This window comes from Vigna angularis, chromosome 2 (assembly GCF_016808095.1).
Source record: "Vigna angularis cultivar LongXiaoDou No.4 chromosome 2, ASM1680809v1, whole genome shotgun sequence".
NCBI classification, from domain to species: domain Eukaryota; kingdom Viridiplantae; phylum Streptophyta; class Magnoliopsida; order Fabales; family Fabaceae; genus Vigna; species Vigna angularis.
Genome location: NC_068971.1, coordinates 47,839,046 through 47,853,252, shown reverse-complemented (window position 1 = coordinate 47,853,252; position 14,207 = coordinate 47,839,046). Strand labels below are relative to the sequence as shown.

At 33.3% G+C, this 14,207-nt stretch overlaps 1 protein-coding gene across 1 annotated transcript; it reads right to left on the bottom strand.

Moving 5' to 3' along the window:
• Nucleotides 1-4,068: 4,068 nt before the first annotated feature.
• Nucleotides 4,069-13,104, bottom strand: LOC108329232 (topless-related protein 3). The gene is made up of 26 exons (XM_017563353.2): nucleotides 12,882-13,104; nucleotides 12,633-12,765; nucleotides 11,124-11,303; nucleotides 10,913-11,026; nucleotides 10,538-10,696; nucleotides 10,013-10,187; nucleotides 9,771-9,900; nucleotides 9,356-9,471; nucleotides 9,077-9,209; nucleotides 8,884-8,993; nucleotides 8,652-8,721; nucleotides 8,508-8,581; nucleotides 8,341-8,436; nucleotides 8,177-8,269; nucleotides 7,874-8,001; nucleotides 7,547-7,781; nucleotides 7,300-7,467; nucleotides 7,130-7,210; nucleotides 6,625-6,780; nucleotides 6,425-6,535; nucleotides 6,145-6,324; nucleotides 5,927-6,055; nucleotides 5,744-5,839; nucleotides 4,947-5,129; nucleotides 4,692-4,867; nucleotides 4,069-4,510 (listed from the first exon to the last, which is right to left on the bottom strand). The coding sequence occupies exons 2-26, from the start codon at nucleotides 12,710-12,712 to the stop codon at nucleotides 4,294-4,296; spliced, it is 3,390 nt and encodes a 1,129-aa protein (XP_017418842.1). The 5' UTR covers nucleotides 12,713-12,765; nucleotides 12,882-13,104; the 3' UTR covers nucleotides 4,069-4,293.
• Nucleotides 13,105-14,207: the final 1,103 nt, after the last annotated feature.

The following is a 14,207-nucleotide window of genomic DNA, read 5'->3' as shown; positions in this document are numbered from 1 at the left end:
TGTTTCTATATTGAATTTTGATGTACATTATAAACTCTAACACATTTATCACACAAGTTTCACACATTACTAGCTATCTTACATCTTAAGAATATATGATTATCTATATCATGTTCTATTTATATACATATCACATGAACCACCTCCTTTATCAATCCCTTACGATTTAAATTATACTCAGTTGTAACCCTATTCTCTTAAAACTCTCCAAGCAAAATATTGAAATGATGATAACGCTTTTACTTCTCTAGAACCTAAAACATAAATCATTTCTTTAGAAATTTTATTTTGAAGATTATTTAGTTTCACATATAAAATTTAGACTTTCATCTTATCCATCTGTCCTCCATTTCTTTATCTAGCATTTTATTTTCAAATTTCGAAAACTGCATCCGATGAATCTTCCAATCAAATCAAGTTAATTTAGATAAACAATCGATGAATTTTTAGTTTTCACTTTACATACGTAAAAAGTGAATTAGTTGAGTATTTGGAAGCTCTAACGATTTTTGTGTATTTTGAAAGTTGAGTGTTTTTTTATATTGCAATGGAGTAACATTGATTGATTCTTAAAATATGTTACAATATCAATATTATAATAAATATAATAAAAGAAATAGTTGAATTATACTTAATGATAAGAGATAAAAGTTTATACATACAGTAAGTAAAAAATATATTCTAAAATTAAAAATAAAATTAAGAAATATAATGTAATAACTTAACACAAATTGAATAAAAAGTTGTAAATAAGATCATTAAAGTGACATTATTATTGAGATTTCTCTTAAACAACAGAAAACATTACATGAAATGAGTTATTGTACTGACATGAAACTAAAAACATAATCTTAATCAATTATTAGGAGACAACCATTGTAACTCAATCCCATAATTCCAAGTTTGAAGAGGGTCATCAGGTGTGAAACCTACTAAACAAGTATAAGCTGTGCAGCTTCCAATCCTGACTCTAATCTTATGAGAATTCATAGCTGAATCCTTTAAGTAATGACAACAAAGAGTGTTCATACAACCAAATCCTTCCTCTACCTTTTTCTCATACTGTCTGCAAATACTATTTGAAGTACAATTGAGTGGAGATTGAAGGATATTGTTAGTGCAATTAAACAGCAACACTGTATTCTGTGTAGATATATTGAAAGGCAAGCTTTGATCAAGGAACAAACCTCCCATTAGGAGATCCGAAGAATAACAAGTGTTCTTCAAAATAGGAGGTGGCATAATCACAAGTTTGTTAGCACTCGGATCAATGCTAAGGATCTTATAGTAAGTTCCTGTTGCAGAAAGAAATTCTAATTTTTCATCATTGCAATAAACTTTGTACCTTTTGTCTCCACAATTCTCATTTGTGCTCAGAGGATATGGAACAATGAACTCTCCACAGTTTGAACAAGAATTTAGAGTTGACACATTGGTTACTAAACCAAGACTAGTTAGTAGAAAAAGTTGAAGAACTCTCATCTTTATGTGAAGAATGAAGGTAGAAAGATTCGTCTCTTGATTTTAAAGTAAGTGATATACAAGAAATGTCATCTATTTATACTACCAAATGACACATTTCTTTGGTGGACTCAAGATTTTTTATTTCAAAAACAAACATTCTATATAGTTTTCAAAGAATGCAATGGAGGAAAGAATAAAAATAAAAGACAGCTCTTTACCTTTTTAAAGGCATTGATTTATCTACTTAAATTATAATGATTAATTATTGCATATTTTTACATTTTTTTTCAAAATTTAAACATAATTTATCATATAAATAAGGTATAAAATAAAAGTAATGTATATATTTGGTGATTTGAAATGGATGATATATTTTAGTGAATAATTAATTCTTACGAGTGTTATGAATAAAATGGCAAACCATAGTAGAGGCACTATGTGGGGCCCAACTTGCCCCTTTAAGGTGCTCCCATTTCCATAAGTGGTGTTCCAATTATTGGATGTTCTTCAACCACTTCATATGTTGAACACTTTGCTAAGTAATATTACGGTTCATATGTTGAACACGTGTTGATGCATTAACTTAAATAATTAAAATAAACATCATCTCATTTTCTTTAAAACAATCTTGGACGACAACTGTCAAATCCTATCCACTACACCATTTATACACTTTTCTCTACGAATACTCTCGAAACAACTTTTTGTAATTATTACATTGTGTCTAATGAAACATTAGATTTAGATTTAGTTAGTTGGCTATAATTAATTTATATCATAATTTTATGCAACAAATTTAATTATCCACGAATCCAACAAAGTTACCTGTAAGAAGCATTAGTTATATTTGTGACTTCCACTCTTAAATATGGACTCATCTTAAAATATAAACAATATCAAACAAATCTAGCATAATTAACTGAAAAATATTTAGGCAGTTGCTCCCTCCACCACCACCGAATGCTTCCTTCACCACCTCATACTAATTTTGTCTTTCTCTAAAATAGATGTCAACATCCGTTTCACCTTTAACAGATGTTGACATCCGTCCGTTCACATATTTTATATTTTAATTTATTATTTTTATTTTAAAAAAAAATCTTCAACGGATGTGATGACATCCGTTAACGGATTACCACATCCATTTTAATAAAAATTTTAAAATTATTTTGATTATTATTTAAATAATAATATATAAATTAAATTAATAATAATTATTTTATTAAATAAAATAAAATTAATTTATAAATAATTAAGTAATAATTTTTAAAAAAGTTAAATAATATTTATATATTAATTTAAAAACTTAAAAAAACTAAAAACTTAAAAAAAGAAAAAATATTAAACGGATATGACACATTCGTTGAAGAATTTTTTCTTCAACGGATGTCGACATCCGTTCAAAAGAAAAAGAGGAGGTGTAGGATATTTTAAAATATAAAAGATAATTTTAAAATTTAAAAAAAGTGTGGTGGTGCAGGGAATAATGTGTGGTGATGTAGGAAGTAACCCTCAAATATTTATTATACTTGTGAATTCAAACCATCTAATTTCACAAAGCTACATTTTCTAGTCCATATTTTCTTACGCTTATCCTATATCGTATTCGGCCACGGGCTACTACTTCCTGCACCCCATTTTTTTCCTGCACTTCCCTAACCTTTTAAAATGTCCATTCTACCATTTTCGTAATAATAACAATGGTAATTATTTTCTTCTTCTCTTTCTCGTTCACCATCAGCTCTTTTCTTCTTTCTGCTTCTGCATTGGTTTCTCCCTCCAACTCTACTATTTCGGATATGGGGAATGACTTCCGGATTATGGGTTCTAAAGGGAGTGTACCGAAAAGATAAATTCGAATGGATTGTCCGGATCAAGTGATCTGCAATAGAGGTGCATTTTCCTGAAGAGAGAAATTTAGAATATGTTTCTTGATCCGGAAGTACTTTTCAGATTTATCAACCTGAAATAATTATGAATTTCGAAATGTGCAATTCGATATTAACTTTCAGATCTGGAAATATATTTCGAATTTTTCTTTCCGGAAAAGCAACCATTTTTTTACCCCAACACATCGTCAATGCCCTTATGACACATCTTAACTTTCCTAATTCTGTTAACAATTTAACGAAAAAAAATCAAATTAACTGCTTTTGGCAAAATAAAACCTACTACTAAATTATTAAAAAAATTAAAAAGTAATGTCCAAATATGAAGACAAAATATATATTTAGCCTGAGATAATGAAACCGATAAATATGATGGAATGACCTCCATCACCTACCACGCCATTCCATCTTTTTTATTATTTAGTCCAAACGTAGCCTTAATTCAAATACCGTCATTTTTGTTCATTTATTTATATTTTATTTTGCCATACAAGTGTCATGATTGAAACTCTTTAAAACCTACAGCTGCTTCTCCCTCTTCACCTCACGCTAACATATAACAAATGACTTTCTTTAACGTCGTTGCGCTTCATGAGACAAACAACTGTCTGAAAAGTCAGGTCAGATTATGTCATCCAAGGAAGCAATACATAATCGATCTATATGACTAACAGATTTCATACAAATGAGAGGAGAATGGGCAGGATTCACATTGTGAACAAGTAAGAGGTACAGTTTATAAATAATGTAATCCAGTTGACTAGAATCAATTTAGGTATACAAGACAGGAGCCTGCTGCTATATATCTGCCATTTTTATGTCCAAATCGACCCTGAGAAGACCTTGATTAGGGAGAAATGGGGGGATAAAAATCTAAAAATCTAAGGTGATCAAATTACAGATGGAAAAAGAATATGCTGGTATGGTACAATGAATGTTCTTATCTTTGTGCCTGATCTGGTGTGTGGTTGCTTGTTGTAGATGATGATGCCGTCCTACCGTTTACTATTCCATTATCTATAGGTGGACTGGTTCCCCATTTACCTTCTGATTCACTGGGCTCTATCACTTTCACGGACCCATCTGTCAATCCAACGGCAAATTGATTGGCCTCTGCTGGATGAGCCGCAACAACAACAGGATACACAGATTGGTTCCTGCAATAAGAATTACAAATATCATTCCCAAATTCACTTTGAATCCAAGGATTTTGCATATCACGAGATCACGAAATGAAAATAAGACTTCACAATACATTCTTGAATAAGTTTCAATGTTTTAAAACAGTAAAGAGTTAGATAAAATTCATTGGGTTTCATGTACTAGGAAGAAACTTACACACTTAAAGCCGCAGGCGAAAAGTATGTGGATAGTGCTATACGACATCTCAGTCTCAAGCTGTCGGCATCAAAAACCCCAGTGTTTCCATCGCAAAATGTAGCATAGATTAACTGACTATTGCAGGAATAAGCAGCATATGATATGGGAGCTGCCAGAATATCTTGAGGAACCCACTGCAGCAAGTTATTTCAATTTCAACTTTTGACAGCAACAAGAAGCAATATCAGTGCCAGATAGAAAAATTATTTTTACCTGCCGAATCCGATCCATTTTAGAGGCGTCATATATTGCCAACTGAGTCTCGTGGGCTACCAGTAGCCGAATTTGGTCTAAATGGAAATGCACACGAGTATCACCTACAGGAGCCTTTCCCGTGGGCAGTTGTAGTGGAACTGATTTTCTTTTCTCCCATGTATCAATGTTCCATACACAGAGCTGTACGGAAATTATTTCAGTAAAGTAAACCGACACAAGCAAAAAAGAAAATTGATACAGTACAGAAAGTTATGTATTGGCACCTTCCTAGTAAAATAATTAAACGAAGTTAATTGAGATTTCATTTCTTTAGTCCAGAAAATATAAAACATTTCCAGAAAATTGTTTTGTAAGTTGAGCTTACATTCGCTTATATGCTATAATTTGATCATATTTTCAGGGGACATTATAAGAAGTATGGGAACAAAAATTTATAGTGGTTCAATAATAGTTTAGTAGCAAGTAGCAAGATAGTCTAACAATTCTAGTTAAGAGACACTTTAATATCATCTTAGAAAAGAAACTTCAAACTTAATATGATAAAATTATTTTGTAAGATAAAATTTACAATCACTTATATATTATAATTTAAGTATATCTTTAGTCAACAAGGAACCTTCAATAAAGGTTATCATGTCCTCTTTTACACTAGAAAATAGATCTAAGATAACATTGAATAATTACAACAACCGAAAAATGGGTAACTAATGGATGTCCCCAAAATAAATCATTATGCATAGAGGCTTTCCAAATCACTGAATCTAAAATGAACAGAAAACAGTTACAAGACATACTTGAGCATCAGCACCAGATGAAACCAGGATGTTAAGGCAGGTTGAAAAGGCAAAACCAGTAATTCGCTTTTGGTGACCCTTCAATTTGGATTTCACCTAGAAGATACCCAAGAGAAAATGAGATAATTTAAAAATAATAGCATGATGCTTAAAAAGAAGAAAACTGTTAAAGATAGTAATCACCTCATCCACTCTAACATTATAAATATAAATTGTTGAATCCTCCATCCCAATGGCTATGATGTTATTATCTTGAGGGTGGAAAGCCAAAAAGGTAGAGGCAGGGGGTGGTGGCATGAATGTTGTCATTACCTACAATGAAAAAAAAAATGACATAAGTAAACAGTAAGCTTAGCAGCTGAATGAAATGTTGTGGTTGTATTGTATTCAAGGACATGTACCTTGAATGTCATCATGTTAAATAATGAAACCTTTCCACCACAGGCAGACAAAACATATGAGTCATTCTTTGAGAGTGCAATGCAAGGAACAGCTTCATCAAGGTTGACACCCGAGACATCATTAGTCATAAGAAGACCACTGTGGGGTTGCCAATGCAGTGGAACAACGCTGGCAGTAGCCTAAAACCATATACGCTTGAGAATTCTGTTATCTATTGAAAGGTGGGAAGTAATCACGAGCATACATAGGACTAGAGAGCCTAGAAGAGATTATCATTACCTTCCCATTGGAATTTTGTTCACTACGAGCCCACTTCCACAGCCTCTGAACACCATTTGAACCAAGTGCCAATAGACCAGCACCAGAGTTCGTATACAAAAGTCTAACAACCTATGTATGACTCTTAAGAGTTAAAAAAGTTTACAGGAACCAAGTTGTCAATACAAAATGGCAATCACACTCTGTTACAACCAACAAACCTTGCTGGAAGAATCTGTACTGTCAGGCATGGTAACTGACTGACATTGAACAGGATCAACAATTTCTGACAGCTGCCATGGTTTAGCTCTATCAATTCCCTCATCCACAGTTATAGGTTTCTCTGCATTTCGACCTGTGGGATCGACTCCTCCATTCTTCATTGAAAATGGCAAAACCAATCATGTGTTGTGAGTACATAATTCAAGACCAATAAAGTAACTCCAGAAAATATAATCAACGAAATATAATTTAACAAATTCAGACATCAAATGATATAAATATCCAAAAGATGATCAGTCCTCCACGGTATGCAGGGGCATGGCACAGTGGAGTTAAGCATACTAGAAGAAGAAAGGATCAGGCTGATCCAATATTCTTCGTAAATATTAAAAGAAACGAAACAGTTGTCATAATACTTCTAATTGTTGAGCTATCACTAGTATATCATTGTCACCATGCTAACATCATAATAAGGAATACGGTAATTCACAGGGAAATTCATACAAGAATTGAAGGCCTGACAGGTGAGCTCCGTTCTACTTTACAGTTGACAGTACTAACATTAACAGCAGAAGAGCCAGATGCCTAGGTATAACAAACCAAATGGACAGTATTAATATGTATTTCGATCTAAATATCAAAATCAAAGAAAAGGTGAAGAAATATATCACAACCTTGATTGCAGCAGAGTCGATGGGTGACCTCAATGCTTCAAATCCTGGAGTTTCAACTGTTCTCAAGGATCTAAGACCACTTACATTAGCAAGAATTTTGAATCCATTGTCTGCAGTGGTGACAGCAAGAAGACTTCCTTCCTTGTTGAATCTCAAGAGTGGAAGGGCCTGACTAGATTCATACAATTATATATGATGTGTCTTTATAAAGTGTTAGCTATACTAAAAACAACACAGGTAAACCCACCTGTAATCCACCCTCTGCATCAGTGGTTGTTAGAAGATTAATACTGTCCATCTCCCAAAATTTGATTTGGCCATCTTCACCAGCAGCCAAGAAGCGATTTTGGGTTGTGCCAAACTGCACAACACCAGCAGATTTCTTTCTGAATCCATTGTATGTTCTCCTAATAGCTCCTTCACTTTCATTCCATTCAACAAGAAATGACTCGCCGTCTTTACTAGTCCCACAGGAAAACAGTCTATACAAATGAGGGAAGATAATTATGGAACATATTAATACAGTTCCATTTAATAATAAAACTCAATTAATCCAAACCCAAAACCTTCTTACCTACTTCCATCAGCACTATAGAGCAACGTGGTACACCAATGGCCTGGGGCATCATAGTCAACCCTAGAGCCCGCATTATCATACAACCAGGCTTTTATTTTGCCATCAATGGCAGTTGAAAATACAAACTGCAGGTTACACTAAACATCAAATGTGTTTACCAGAATAATTCAATCATGAACAATATGTACACATAATTCATTTAATTACAAGGAGCACTCTTGGGCTTTGCTAGAACCAAATTATAACTCCTAAAAATCCAAAGAATAGACTGATAGAGAAAATATCATATAATCCTTCTACCTGAATGTTCTCCTTGTGATGAGGGCAGATAGAATATACAGGCGCCTCATGACCCTCAAAGTTAAATAGTCTCCGTCCAGTCAAATCCCACACCTATTAAGAGTCTCTTCTTTAGACAATATAACATTTATAAATAATCCAAAATTGCAAGTAGATTTATGCACCTTTATCAACTTATCATCTCCACAAGTCACAATACAGAGTTGTTTATTTGGATGAGCAAATGCCAAGTCATTAACACCACCAATATGGGCATCAACCTGCATTGGCAAGGAAATGTAAAACAAATTGCAAACACAACTTTGGTTACTTCTTAAAAGAATAATCTCACCTCCACACGCTGAACCAGCTCATTTGATCCAATGTAGGAATACAAGTGAATCAAATGTTTAGTAAATGCAACACCTACAGTAAAGAAACCAGTAAGAAATTATATTGTGACAGTTTCAAAATGATTTTTAAGGACTTCACATACCCACAAAATTTCCATCCAAGCTCCATGTGACACGACTGACAGAAATGGAAACATCTTTGGCCATAGCTGCCTGAGAAAATTAAAACTATAAAATTCCAAAGAATATGAATTATCAAGCACCAATGACCACCATAACGATACACTTATTGTCTGGTTAGACCATAACCAAAGGTACTGTAGAAAAGCAAATATTGAATAGTATAAAGACTCGTTGAAAAATAAAATTAAAAACCTGAAATGGTAATGAGCACGCTGAGATATCCCATATCTTGAATGGCTTTGTGACCAACCTGTCTCGCAACCCAAGTTCCCAAAGTGTAATTTCCCCATTAGTAGAACCAACTGCTCAACAGAAATATTTAATTATGTTATTGTCAGTATGCTGAGCAACATATTACACAGAATGCAATAAAGATAGAAATTACCAAGAAGTAAGGTTTGATGTGAAGGATGAAAGTCCATGCTTGTCACAGAGTATCCTTGATGCAATGTCATTGCCACTGTTCTTGGTAGATCATCCAGCGACCAAGAGGGTTGTCGAGAGGCAGGATAGGAAACCTAAAAGGATAGACATGAACCATAGTAACAAAAATCACCAAAAAGTACAATATTAGGACTCCTATACAGCTTTGGAGCAGAAAAACCACTGGCTTCAAGAATACCCAAATCACACTAAAATTAAACAGAAAAATTATCAAAATTACCTCCTCCAGAGAAGGAGCAGGTCGGAGTCTTTTCATTAACTGCTCATGATCAGCATTCTGATAGTCAACCATGCCAGGAGTTGTTGGAGGTGTTCTTGGATGCTTCATGATAGACACTGTTTACAAAAGGGCATAGCATTAAAGTCATGAAACCATCTTGCACCGGAATACAAAATATGTAAAATTCTAAGTAAAATTTGAGAGATAATATCCTGATGGCATATCCAATTAAATAACATTTCAACTGCCTGTCCACCAATAACAATAATTATTTCCAAATGAAGGTAAACAAGTGAAAAATTCTATTGCATGTAACATGTAAAATTTAATAGAACTTACTGTGATATGTATAGACAAAAATAAGGTGACCACAAATCTTTCAAAATGTTGTGTGGGGAGAGAATGGGATTTTAACCTTGATTCTGTGGGACAGGCATGGTTGATGCTGTGACAACAGCTGCTTGGACAGATGATGAAGCAGAGGCATTAGCCATCCAACCACCCAAAGCATTAGCATTAGCAGTTGCTGCGGCAGGGGGAAAGGGCTATATAAACAAAATGGAAACAAAATATTGATTCATTAATAAATATGATAAGTTAGATTGTAATTGATTAAAAGTATAAGAAACCCAATTTATGAAATGAAAGATATCATACACCATGAGCTCCAATTGAAGTATAAGCTGAAGGCTTTGCAACGGCAGCAATTGGAAGATTGACAGGAGTAGGGGCTAGAGGACCATTAGGAGGTGTACATGTGTGGTCGGTGAATAAAGTCTTTATATCTGGGTTTGGCCTAGGGTTTTTGCAAAGTTGGTGCTGCCAGTTTAAACTGCATTGATTAGGGACACAAATGGCTTAATAAAAGAAAAGGCTAGAAATAACAAGTTAAAAAACAAAATATATCTAATCAATAATCAATAATAAACAACATATAATCAACTAGTACCATATGCAAAAGTTTATCAGATATAATGTTTGTACATTATAGAAAGCAAAAAGCCACAGAATTTGCTTTGCATTTGCCAAGTAGAAAAGAAACCACTTAACTATGAACAAGTGAATTAAGAAAAACCGTAAGTCTAGTCAGGAGAGAGAGAAATAGAATCAGTTGAAATTATAAACTCACATCTACTTCAGCATATGACAGAACAAATAAATCTACAACTATAGCATTTACACCTTTGATTGATCAACGTCCGCAATCTAGATGACCTAAGGGTAGGGAAGATAAGTTTGTCACGGAAAAGAGGATTTGCCTCTATTAGCTTTTTTAACTCTATCAACATGATCCCTCGAGCATTTTTGGTGTCACCATACTTGGACAACTGTTCATTCTCCCTGAAATTTAAAATGCAAAGGGAAAACCAAATAATCTTAGAAATTAATTAATCTTGTAGGTCTACCGGTCATAAAAGGCAACATGACACAATTTGGTAAACTTAGTTCTTCACAAACTCTGTTAATCAAGATTGAAGAATATTGACATTTGACTGAAATCACTTTCAACGGCATTGTATTATATTATTAGACTGTATGTTCAAGACAAGAGAATACCTGAAATTACTTAGAGTTAAAAGTTGGGTGATTTCTTTGTATAGTTCCTCATTGAACGTGGAGAAAACTTTCAAATCACCCACTAATATCTCAACAGCCTCTGCCTTGTCTTGCCTAATTTAGCAGCAGCAAAGAAAAAACATGTGAAGTACCACCATCATAAGCACAAACATCATCAGAAAATCCCCAAGCAATTCCAATTAATAGATACCTATCAAGTGCTTCAAGATATTTCTGCTTCCTGATTTCAAAGAATATTTTCATGGAGTATCTATTATCGTCAACTTTAGTAAACCCTCTTAAGTACTTTTCAACTTCTTCCCATTCACCAGCCTGTACTTTTTCCTCAAAGTACTTCATATTGAAGAAAAACCCAGATTCTTTCTCGAGCCTGGACCAAAGAGAAACATTCAAGAAAGAGATAACCAGAAATGGTAATGTCAAAAATAGGAGGATACGTTTAGCAAAGGAATAGAAAGGGTTTCCGATTAATTTTATTATCATCTAAATTCCAATTTAAGTGATTATGCATCTCAGCCTTTCTACACAAAAAGAAACCTCGTAATATATGCAAGTTCAGCTTTCATATTCAAGTAATTCATTGCTTTTCAACTTCAGAAAACCATCTATAGCAACTGCCAGAAAAAGAAGTGCAATAATATATTTTGTTCTTCCCAATTTTAAGGTAACGGTAGTTACAACCGTGGTTATAAATACTTCCAAAACCTTAAAAATTGTGAATGCAGAAAACTTCTAAATTGTGGCAACAATGGCAGTGACAAGTCGTGATTGACTCTTGACATAGAAGTCCTCAGTTGTCAATAATACTTTTACAAAACAAATGTGAACCAGATAATTCACTGCCATCTGGCTCTATAATTCATTTACCCACATCCAAATTAAGCTTCTTGGATTATATTACAAGGATATCCGTCAGCTTTAAGACATAAATTTGAAAACATTCTTCAAATCACTTAACTGTTACTTTTAACTCATTTTGAATACAATTCACCATCTAAAAAATCATAGCTTAAGCTGAAAGCAAGGTTTTAAAACAAGGTTCGCAAACAGAAATTGCAGCTCCAATGTCAACATTTTAGGGATCTCATCGGCGGCATTGGCTGCATTTGTCCACAATTTTTCACAAAAATCAAGGATTGCGATAAAACAGGGACAGCAATTTGAATCCTCGGCTGAAATCATTTCCACCAGCAGATAAATAATGTGCAATTTTGGATGTATCCGCACGTTCCCCAAATTAGAAAGCTACATGCGAGCAAATGGTGTTATTTTTTAACCACGTGTGCATTTTTAATTTAGCAAAACTAGGATACACTGGAGAAATTATATGGAGAATGGACCAAGACCACCGTACATAAGGTTTAGGCCAATTTCCACAAAATACAGCTAAATTATATGGAGAATGGCCAAAACCATAAACATGTGTTGATCTCATGCCATACAATAATTTCTCCTTAGACAAACCACCAATTTGTAATGACACTTGAAATTTCAACAAGAAGTCTACCCATTGTTAACAGGAACAACAGTAAAGTTTTAACAATTCAAAATTTTCCTCCACTTTTTGTTGCACTATTGCTGCGTAGTTTCATTTCACAGGATAAAACTTGCACAGAAAAAGAGGAAGAAGAGATAAGGAGAACAAAGACAAAACATCAGCTAAAAGAATAAAAGAAAATTTCAAAGTATACACGCTTACCTGTGCACCGACTCCTTGAACTTCTCCTCCTCCAAAAATTGGAGTATCAGAAACACTAATTCTCGGCTCAAAGAAGTCATAGCTGCTCCTCAAATCTGAAAGGCACCAATAATCTTGATCTTCGAACCCCGATCTTCGAACACACAACACGCCAAAGAAAAAAAACAAGAAACAAGAAATCAAGACTAAAGAAAAGTACATAACTTAATTCCCCACAAACAGAGACAAATCAGGGATGAAGCATGCAACCTCAACGTCAAAACTGAACCCGAAAAGGCTCCACAACCTAAAATTTCCCAAGGATTTAGTGGTTGTTAAAGATTACAGAAGCTCGAAGTTCGAGAAATTCTAGGGTTTGAAAAGCTGCAGATAAGAAGAGGAGGAGGAAGAGAGAGAATGGAGAGAGACTGAGTCTCGCTATCTTCGATGTGTTGTACAGAGGAGTCTATCTTTTTCTACTGACCCATCAGACATAAGTACTTCTTCTTATTTGAGAAGTACGATGACTTATCACTGGATCCGTTATAATTTGGTGAGTGATAAGCCAACAGGGAGAGGGTATCGGATTCGAAACTGCAATTCAAATGAAGTGAATATTCTGAACACACGTCCACTCGGTCCCATCTTTTCTGTACTGTCGCTTTCCCTTTCAAGCTATAATAAATAATGGGATTTAATGCTAACTCTTTATCAATGTGACCTTCTCTCATTTTATCGTGATAACTCGCGGTTTCATCTTTTCTACACAGCATTCATTCTGGGACCACAAGGTTGTTGTTTTCTCACTATATTTCTTTTTTAATTTTTTTATGCTTCAGTTTTCATTTTTGTCTCTCTGACTTGGCTGTGAGCCACTGTCTCTTCCTGGTATGCTACCAATTAAGTAACCGATTAAACCCATATTACCAGTCAAGCCCATTTTCAGAAATGAAAATACTATTTACCTTTTAAGTTCATTTTTAATACATTATTTAACATTTTTATTATATCTTTTACACAAATATTAAATACTGATTGAATAATAAATCTCTTCCATATCATAAATGTACGTCTGATGCACTATTTCTTTTAACACACTATAATCAATTCACAATTTATTACACAAGTTTTGTTCTTGAAAACAAGAGTCAACTCAGGAAAAACTTCAACGACTTAAATAGAAAAGTTTAAATTTTATTTTTTATTTATAAATTAGTATTTTTCACCTTTTTATCAATATTATTATATGAAAAAGATTTTTTTCATTTTATTTTACGTATCCATTTATTTCCAGTTTTACTCTTTTAATAACGACTTTTTTAAAATTAAAATAATTATTTTATATCAATTTATTTCCATTTTTACTCTTTTAATAACGAATTTTTTAAAATTAAATTAATTATTTTATATTTTAAGTAACATCTTAGAATTAATACTTTTTTTAATTTAATTATTTTTTAAACTAAAATTACCGTCTATAATAAAATTGTGAAAAATATTTATATTTATTTTTATAATTATGCATAAAAAAGGAGTAGATATAACATGTATTTTACCTATTATTATATTTTTTTCCTTTTTTTTCTCTCTGTTCGA